Raw genomic sequence first — 10,457 nt, 5'->3', positions numbered from 1 at the left:
TTGTCCTTAAATGCCTTGACCATTGTGTTTAAATATTCTCAAAGTGGATCTTGGTCAAACCTGGTCACAATCTCATGTAGTGTATGAAAGATGGTTGCCAAAGTTACTAATAATTTTACTGTTGCATATTTTTACCAGGTAAGCATGGAGGCCTGTGGGAGTCTTCAGTTGAAATTTATGACAACATATAAATATAGTAAATTTTTTCCAAAGAACATAAGTGAGGCTCAAAAAACATCAGGTTACAGAAAATAGCACCGGAAATTAACCTCTAAACTTTATATCCTTTGGTCAGTTATTGGTGTTTTCTTGTTTTAATGACTTGATTTGTTTTGTAATAAAGTTCTAATAGAAATGTGGGGTATATGTCAATAGGAGTGCTACATAACAACAGAGTAAAAGGAAAGACATCTAGCTGCGAACATATTGCTTTTATCAAATGTATGTCAAGCCTAAATCACTTTCAGTCTAAGGAAGTGAAATTTAAACTAAAAGGCAATACCATAGATATGCCATCTCAAACAAAATCAATAAAGGACTAACAACTTAACCACTGACACAGTTTCAAACATTTTCACCTTCATTACAGGTAGTGAAATAACAAAAGGTACATACATAGAACATACAATAATTTTAAACCAATTCAGGAAAAGCACTGTTCTCTATATATTGGTACAATAGCAGATCACAAAATCAAAGGTAAAAGTAAAACAATCAGTGTCGGATCTAGAAATTTTCATAAGAGGGGGCCCGCTCCAGTCATGCTTCAGTGATTCCCTATATAATCAACCAATTTTTTTCCCACAAAAAGGCACCCCCCCCCCCCCCCCCCCCCCCCCCCCCCCCCCCCTGCATCCGCCTTTGACAATACTAAATAATATTACATAAAAAATGCTCCTGGTTACTGAAAGCAAATTCAGAGTTCTAATTAATCTCCTGATAAAGATATCATGCCTACTACTATTCTAACATCACCTGCTGATATTCAAAAGTAGATTTCAAAAAGGAACAAACAGAGAACATGATCTTTTGCATTGCCCAAAAGTAACTTTTATACAGAATTCCAAACAAAAAAGAATAAACAGCTGTGTCAGGAAGGCAATATACACCTGTCATATATATGCATATTTAAATTGTTGCAAAACTAAACTGGAATATTGAAGAAGGCATTATTGCATTAATTCAGAAGTCAGTTTAACAACCTAGAAGATAAACTTGCAGGCTAATGTCCTTAGAGGTATAAAACTTATGCTATTGGGAAACATGTGAAAAATTGCCTTAAATCCGACAGTTAAAGTACATGTACAGTAATAATGGAATGACATATGAAAACTAGAGGTGTCGGAACTATACAAAGGCCCCACTCACAAAAAAAGCTTGAAGTCATTTTTAGGAGCTGAAACTTGATAATAAAAGATTGATAAAATCACCAGAGCAGAATGAAATGTAAACTTCATCTGTATCCCATCATAGTAGACTCACATACTAAAAATCAGCCCAATATGTGAAGGCATTTAGAAAAAAAGTCTGTATAAGTGTTATTTTCACGAAAATTTCGAAGTCCAAAGCCTGTAATTTTGGCAAAAATGAGCAGAGCAGAACCAAACTTCAACTATATTTGTTACTCATCATAGTAGACTCACATACTAAAATTCAGCTCAATATGTGAAGGTGTTCAGAAAAAAGTCTGCATAACTATTATTATTTACAGATCTTGTTTTGCTGATCATTTTTGCTTTTAAGAGTTTCTATTTATCTACTTATAATTATATTTGAATGACGATTTCAGCAATATCAACTTATTTTGTAGATCTTGTTTTGCTTATCATTTTTGCTTTTTAAAGTTTCTATTATAGTTTTTAAAATAATAGGCAAAAACACAAAAAATAGGTAAATATTGTCATTAAAGGGCAATAACTCCAATAAATGGAGTGGATGACAATTTTGGCCATGTTGGCTTATTTGTAGATCTTGTCTTGCTGATCACTTTTGCTATCTAAAATTTCTTTAGGCAAAAACGCAAACAATTGGTAAAAAATTGTCATTAAAGCGCAATTACTTTATTTAAGAGCTAACTGACAATTTTGCCCATGGTACTTATATGCAGATCTTGTCTTGCTGATCATTTTGCTATTCAAAGTTCCTATCTATCAATCATAGTTTTTAACATAAAAGACATAAATGAAAATAAATGAAAATTTTATGTTAAATTCATCATTTAATGGCAATAACTCCTTGATATAAACATTTTTGCCTATGTCAGATTTCCTCTATCTATAGTGGTTTTTAAGATAATTGACAAAACTTGCATTTTACCCCTATGCTCTATTTATGGTCATGTCAGCCATGTTGGTTGGCAGACAGGGTCATCAGACACATTTTGAAACTAGATACCCTTATGATGATTGTGGCTAACTTTGGTTAAATTTGGCCCAGTAGTTTCAGAGAAGCAGATTTTTGTAAAATTTAACGGAAGGCGTTGACGAACACCAAGTGATGGGAAAGGCTCACATTGGCCCTTTTAGCAAGTAAGCTAAAAAATGCCTTAAACCTGACAGTTTAAGTCCTGCAACTCTGGAAAGACAAAAACTAAAAGACAAAAATTGTTTTAAATCAAAATGGAGCTTTTGTCCACCAATGCAAATATTCCAAATTTCCATGAAATTTTATCAAGGTTCTTCTTGCTTTTGTAAGTGTAGACAGACAGACAATTGTATATACCATAATACATCCCTTCCAAGACAGGTGTATAAAAATAAAACATTTTAGTTGTGTTTCAAATTGTAAATAAATGCTGTACATAAATATTTATGTTAGAATGTTTATATGCAGACTAGGTAAATAATAGATATCCTTTGGTTTAATTTTTCTTTACGTTCATTTTGAAACAAAACTAAAGGCTTTAAAGAGCCTGTGTCGCTCACCTAGGTCTATGAACATCTTCAACAATGGACTCTCTCCAACATTGTGGACTTGAATAGAATTCATGACAAAAATCATTTTGTTTTGTTGATCTTTTATTGCTGATAATTTTTTCTGTATACAGTTTCTCTCTATTTTCTTTAGTTTTTGCCCAAAACACAAAAAAAGGTAAAAAAAAATATCAATTAAGGCAATCACTCCTATAAAGAGTAAACCAACAATTTTGGCAAAATTTTACTTACTTGTAGATCTTGTCTTGCTGATCAGTTTTGCTATTTAAAGTATCTATCTATCTTTTATAGTTTTCAAGATAGAAGGCATAAATGTAAAATGTTCGTAGAAGTCATCATTAAAGAGCTAGTACTCCTACAAGGATGATTTTGGTTATTTGACTTATTTGTAGATCAAGTCTTGCTGATCATTTTCGCTTAATTATGTTTCTATCTATCTATAATAGTTTTTCAGATTTAAGGCAAAAACGCAAAAAAATGGTAAAAATCATTATCAAAAGGCAATAACTCCAATAAGGGTCATCAGACAATTTCAAGACTACAAACTTATTTGTAGATCTTGTTTTATTGATCCCTTTTGCTTATTTAAGTTTCTATCTATCTATAATAGTTTTTCAGATATTAGGCAAAAACGCAAACAATTGGTGAAAATCGTCATTATTTAGGGCAAGAATTGCAATCTGGAGTTGTCTGATGATTTCGACCATCCGCGGACTTATTTGTAGATCTTGTCTTGTTGATCATTCTTTGTATATAGAGTTTCTCCCTATCTATTATAGTTTTTCAGATATTAGTGAAACATGAAAAAAATCAGTGAAATTCGTCATTTAAGGGCAATAACTCATATAAGAATTCTGACAGTTTTGAAGTAAATACACCATATGTAGATCTCATCATTTTGAACATTTTTGCACCTGGCAGATTTTCTCTATTCACAGCGGTTTTCAAGATAATAGACAAAACTTGCATTTTACCCCTATGTTCTATTTTTAGTCATGTCAGCCATCTTGGTTGGCACCCAGGGTCATCAAACACATTTTTCAAACAAGATACCCTAATGATGATTGTGGCCAAGTTTGGTTAAATTTGGCCCAGTAGTTTCAGAGAAGAAGATTTTTGTAAAAGTTAACGAAGACAGACACCAAGTGATGAGAAAAGCTCACGTGGACTTTCAGGCCAGGTGAGCTAAAAACAGGAACTGGTCCCTTCAATCAGTAGTCACTTAAGATGCTTAACAAATCTCTAGGGACCATTTTACAAAACTTTACAAAATGCTCCATTTATTTTCAAAACCAGAGATGTTGAAAAAGAGGGACGAAAGATACCAGAGGGACAGTCAAACTCACAGATCGAAAACAAACTGACAACGCCATGGCCAAAAATAAAAAGACTAACAGACAAATAATGGTACAGATGACACAACATAGAAAACTAAAGACTAAGCAACACGAACCCCACCAAAAACTGGGGGTGATCTCAGGTGCTGCTCCACATGTGGCACCCGTCGTGTTGCTTATGTTATTATAAATCCGGTAAATAGTCTAATTCGGTAGGTCACATTCATGAAAATGTCATAACCTTTGGGCCAGGTGAGCTAAAAAGGACCATTCCAACCAAGACTGATTCAACTTAGCTTACCAGCTACATGTTTGTAGATGAAACCTAAAGAAGGACACTAAGTGATAACAATACATTCCTGCTCATTCCTGTTTTTGAAACAGTTGACCAGAAGGTATACAAAAAGAAGAGTATCAAGACTTTTGAAAGCATTTATTGTACAATGTTGACAATATGGTGACTACATGTTCTGGATCTGACACCTCACATAGATCACATTTACATCCATTTTAGTTGATTTTTGAAAATATGAGGATCTTTGACAAAGACTTGTCAGTTCTTGTTTCCTTCCAAGACAACAAATATATGTACATTGTGCATCTTCTATAACAAATCAATATGAGTTGCATGATATTCAACTTCAAGTATCAGACATTTGTAAAGTCTTTGCATGAGGTTTTTGAGGACTAAGTTCATGGTGAAATCTTTCTAGAGTAGCCAATCTGCTTTTGATATGATCGATTCTGTGATAAGCTAGAGTCAAATCTTTAGATGCTGCATATGATGATCCCTCATGAGGCTGACCTAAAACAAAATCAATCACTTTATAAATGAAAGAACCTTAGTGAGCGCGCTCACATACCCCACGTCCCCACATTGTCATTGGAGAAATAAAATAAGTGTAAGAAAAAAAAATCGAATCATAATTTCCTATCAATATGCACATCTTCATAGTATGTCCTTATTATCTACACAGTTTCATGAAATTCTGTTGTGTGGTTTGAGAGGAGTTGCGATGACAAAAGGTTGCAGTAGTATATTGGGCAAATAAGTTCAAAGGGGCGTAACTCCTGGAAAAAAAATTGAATCGTAATTTCCTGTCGATATGCACATCTACGTAGTATGTCCTTATTATCTGAAAAGGTTTCATGAAATTCTGTTGTGTGGTTTGAGAGGAGTTGCGATGACAAAAGGTTGCAGTAGTATATTGGGCAAATAAGTTCAAAGGGGCGTAACTCCTGGAAAAAAAATTGAATCGCAATTTCCTGTCGATATGCACATCTACGTAGTATGTCCTTATTATCTGAAAAGGTTTCATGAAATTCTGTTGTGTGGTTTGAGAGGAGTTGCGATGACAAACTGTTGCAGTAGTACATTAAAGTAAATAAGTTCAAAGGGGCGTAACTCCTAGAAAAAAAATTGAATCGCAATTTCCTGTCGATATGCATAACTACATAGTATGTCCTTATTATCTAAAAAGGTTTCGTGAAATTCTGTTGGGTGGTTTGAGAGGAGTTGCGATGACAAGAAACAGGACTGACTGACGGACTGTTGGACGGGTCAAAAACATTATACCCTCCGCAACCCGTTGCGTGGGGTATAATAATCAGGAACAATACCAATTGTATAAACTGCTTTTTGGTAATCAATTGGAAAAGTTACAATTCTTGAACTGATTTGACAGCTATGCTAGGGAAATCCATTTCATAAAATTAAAGCTAGTTGACTTATGCTTTAATTCCACTGAATTTTAATTGGAAACTGTTGTGGCATGACCTTAAAAGTCTTAGTTAAAATCATAATAACAATAAATAATATTAAATTGTAGGTTGACTGTTTAAATGTTGAATCTTTTTGTTTGTTTTATTTTCTTCTTTTATTTGATAACAGTTAAAATGGTAAGTAAGAATTATCATAGATATGTTTCAATGCAAAAAATACTTGCAAAATTGATGATTTAAAAGTCTTTTTATTTCATTTTTGTAACTACATAAACCTCAAAATGATATAACTAATTTTGTTAAATATTTCAAATAACAGTTAAGCACAAAGGAAATGTTCAAATAGAATCTTGGCACTCATAATTTGTTCAAATAGCACCTTAGCACCCAGAAAAAGAGTCTTAATGGCAGATAACTGACATAGGAACTTACAGACAGATAATTGATATAGGAACTTACCAACAGACAATTTATTTAGGAACTTACCAACAGATAATTGATATAGGAACTTAGACAGATAACTGATATAGGAACTTACAGACAGATAATTGATATAGGAACTTACCAACAGATAACTGATATAGGAACTTACCAACAGACAATTGATATAGGAACTTACCAACAGATAACCGATATAGGAACTTACAGACAGATAACTGATATAGGAACTTACCAACAGATAAATAACTGATATAGGAACTTACCAACAGATAACTGATATAGGAACTTACCAACAGATAACTGATATAGGAACTTACCAACAGTTATTGATATAGGAACTTACCAACAGATGATTGATATATGAACTTACCAACAGATAATTGATATATGAACTTACCAACAGATAATTGATATATGAACTTACCAACAGATAATTGATATAAGAACTTACCAACAGATAATTGATATAGGAACTTACCAACAGATAATTGATATAGAAACTTACCAACATATAATTGATATAGGAACTTACCAATAGATAATTGATATCATGGATATAGGAACTTACAGACATATAATTGATATATGAACTTACCAACAGATAATTGATATAGGAACTTACCAACAGTTATTGATATAGGAACTTACCAACAGATAATTGATATATGAACTTACAGACATATAATTGATATAGGAACTTACCAACAGATAATTGATATAGGAACCTACCAACAGATAATTGATATAGGAACTTACCAACATATAATTGATATAGGAACTTACAGACATATAATTGATATAGGAACTTACCAATAGATAATTGATATCATGGATATAGGAACTTACAGACATATAATTGATATAGGAACTTACAAACAGACAATTGATATAGGAATATACCCACAGATAATTGATATAGGATAACTGATATAGGAACTTACCAACAGATAATTGATATAGAGACTGAACGACAGACAATTGATATAGAAACTTATCAACAGACAATTGGTGTAGAAACTGACAGAAAGACAATTGATATAGAAACTGACCAACATATAATTGATATAATAGAAACTGACCAACAGATAGTTGACATAGAAACTTACCGACACATAATTGATATAGAAATTTACAGACACTTAATTGATATACGGTAGTAACTTACCAACAGATAATTGATATAGAAACTTATCAATAGATAATTGATAAATAAACTTATCAATAGATAATTGATAAACAAACTTACCAGTAGAAACTTGTGTGAGGTAGTTAATATGGTTTGTCATTTTCTTCTCTACTTCCATTAAAGTTTTCATGAAAGTATGTGTATGTGTCTCTATTTGTTTAGCTTGTGGCTTTTCTTTGGCTAGTTCCTGGAGAGCTAAACCTAAAAGAATTTAATTATCCTGATTATATATGAAATATTTACAATGGGATATTAACAAAGTTGTGTTTTATGAGTTAATGTGTATGTAGGGACATATATGTACCTAATATTCAAGCATCAGATTATTTAAATTGCAATACATACATGATTGCTTCTGCTTACATGTGTAGATAAATAAGAATCAATCATTCAATCTTTTACCATAGATCATGTTTGTTTCACTATGACTATTCTTTCTTTGATTGATTTACACATTTCAAGAGGAAATAATTTTCTACCTAAGTGTTGCATGCATATAGAGATTAAGTGTAGAATTCAATGACACATGACCAAACCGAAGACAATATGGATAGTTAACAAATGGCTTTCAGTCAAGGAAGGGCACTAAGTAATTATTATGATGCTATTATAAGCTAGATGCTCTAATGAGCCTGTTTCGCTCTCCAACATTGTTCATGACTAAAATCTCTTCTTTGATGATCATGTATAGCTTATTACATCTAATGTTTACAGTTTCTCTCCTATAATTTTTGCCCAAAATTAAAAAGGGTAATTATAATCAATCTTCATTTAAAAATGTATATTATAAACAGTAACTCCTAACTTTCACTGTAAACATGGAGAAATTCAATTTTATGCTACAATCCAAGAAATATCGCATATATATCAACTAATAAACATTGAAAGCATATTCATTTTTCAAGCCAGCAATTTTCTGTTACAATCATTTGCTAAAACTTACCGCAGTTGACATTTATCATAAAAGTCTTCAGTTGGAAAGTTCATTTTGTATGAAGTCACAGAATTTTATTTTATTTCAAATTGATACATTTATTTCAATACCTAACATATTATTTCTTTATAGACAATGAAGACATCAACACCCATGTTATACAGACATAATAATTTCTTTATTATTTTGGTATAACATGGGTGTTGATGTCTTTATTTTCTAAAATTTTATGTACCGGTAGAAAGACAACTGCTGAATACCACTAGGTATCCATCCTAACTTTACCGCTACCACAGGTCAACCACTGCAGGGTGTTGGTTCACTTCACCAATTACATATTATTTCATTATGTAATGCATTAGTATAGGAATTTATTTTATTTATTAATTTTATCCTTTATTCAACATGAAACAAATTGTTTTGTTTGTTTACATTGTCAGGTACATTTTGGGATATTGTATATGTTGCTATTTAACAAAGTACTGCCATATCTAGTTAAAATGTCCAATTAAACTATATCCTATCTGTCCTTTATAGCTTGCTGTTTGGTGTGAGCCAAGGCTCCGTGTTGAAGGCGTACTTTGACCTATAATTGTTTACTTTTTACACATTGTGACTTGGATGGAGAGTTGTCTCATTGGCACTCATACCACACCCTTCTTATTTATATTTGTAAGCAATAATATGATTATCGTTAGCTTTAGTCAGTAGATACTTTCGTAATAAAGGATTTTTCTTGAAAATTTGACATGCATTGATGATAAGTACAGTTCCGAGTACTTCAACTTCCTCCACCATAATAACAGATCCGCCCGGTGTCCTAACACTCCCTTGTGTTGGGGTGGGGATTGTTCTTGTAAATATTGAACATTGTAAATACCTTAGTGACACATCTCCATTAATCCCGATAGGGAGTGTACACGGATTCCACTGTACCCTTGCAGCTCTCGAGGGGTGCTCCGTAAACGGAAGGATCTACGTACATACATACATACATATGTATATATTATATTATTATAGTTTGAGTTATTCAGAGGGCATCAGGGGAGATTAGTATTGTACTAACTGATTTTACCCGCTTTAAATGGTCCTTTAAATAAAGTATTTATTATTATTATTAATATTATTTTGTCTGTAAAGTTATAAGGGGAGATAAGTTTCACCCTAGAATGTTTTGGGTTACATTACTTTAAGTAATATTTATTGTCCATGTATTTAAATGAAATGAATTATCAAATTTTTTACTAATGCTTTACCAGCACTATGAATAGCTGTTGCAATTTCCCTCTCAATAATATCGAGTTGTTGGATTCTTTCGACAGGACCGGAACCCATATTTACAATGATAAAACCGGACACGTAATTAGGAAAGGAATGCAGTTTCCGGAAGATATTTTAATTTTTGCACCCTCACACATTGGATTAAAAAAAAATTTAAATCTTAGGAAAGATTTTACTCAGGACAATCACTATGTGCATTCTTATGGGGATGTGGGTGGGTATATGTTGAGATTGATAATTTGACTGAATAGCCCTAGATTTTGTCATGAAACCGAAATGCAGCAGACTTCGATTTCGCAACTGGGAAAACAGTTATTTATAGTTTGTGGTCTACACTGAGACTACTGTGCTACATGACGCAAATGTATTAGGCCTATCATGAGTAGTTAACTAGTTAAGATCAGTTAACGGCATTTCGAATAGCCTACACTACCTTGAAAATTAATTATCTAAATAAGATGGACGAAGATGTTAACCGTAAACGTATACTTAGTTATTGGGAAAATACCATTATTGACAAAATGAAAGGATATTCAACCCTAAAATTTCTTAATGATCAGTATATATGATTGGTATAATACAACCTTACTTAGAGAAGTTACTACACACATAAAAGAGAAAAT

General features: G+C 32.4%; 1 protein-coding gene across 1 annotated transcript; it reads right to left on the bottom strand.

The window, feature by feature from the left end:
* Positions 1-4,686: 4,686 nt before the first annotated feature.
* On the bottom strand, positions 4,687-9,907 carry LOC127737777 (mediator of RNA polymerase II transcription subunit 11-like). Its single transcript, XM_052248686.1, has 3 exons — positions 9,810-9,907; positions 7,680-7,820; positions 4,687-5,075 (listed from the first exon to the last, which is right to left on the bottom strand). Exons 1-3 carry the CDS (start codon positions 9,886-9,888, stop codon positions 4,912-4,914), a joined length of 384 nt encoding a protein of 127 aa, XP_052104646.1. The 5' UTR covers positions 9,889-9,907; the 3' UTR covers positions 4,687-4,911.
* Between the last annotated feature and the right edge of the window lie 550 nt (positions 9,908-10,457).

Source organism: Mytilus californianus, unplaced genomic scaffold (assembly GCF_021869535.1).
Source record: "Mytilus californianus isolate M0D057914Y unplaced genomic scaffold, xbMytCali1.0.p SCAF_4, whole genome shotgun sequence".
NCBI classification, from domain to species: Eukaryota; Metazoa; Mollusca; class Bivalvia; order Mytilida; family Mytilidae; genus Mytilus; species Mytilus californianus.
The sequence above is the reverse complement of the archived record's forward strand: the minus strand, read 5'-3'. Positions and strand labels throughout refer to the sequence as shown.

Excerpts from the sequence above, each read along its gene's own strand:
- LOC127737777 (XM_052248686.1), bottom strand. The coding sequence starts at position 9,888 with ATGGGTTCCGGTCCTGTCGAAAGAATCCAACAACTCGATATTATTGAG. Across the intron at positions 7,821-9,809 it reads AACAGCTATTCATAGTGCTG|GTTTAGCTCTCCAGGAACTA; the intron begins GTAAAGCATTAG and ends AAATTCTTTTAG. Across the intron at positions 5,076-7,679 it reads CCTCACACAAGTTTCTACTG|GTCAGCCTCATGAGGGATCA; the intron begins GTAAGTTTGTTT and ends ATTTTGTTTTAG.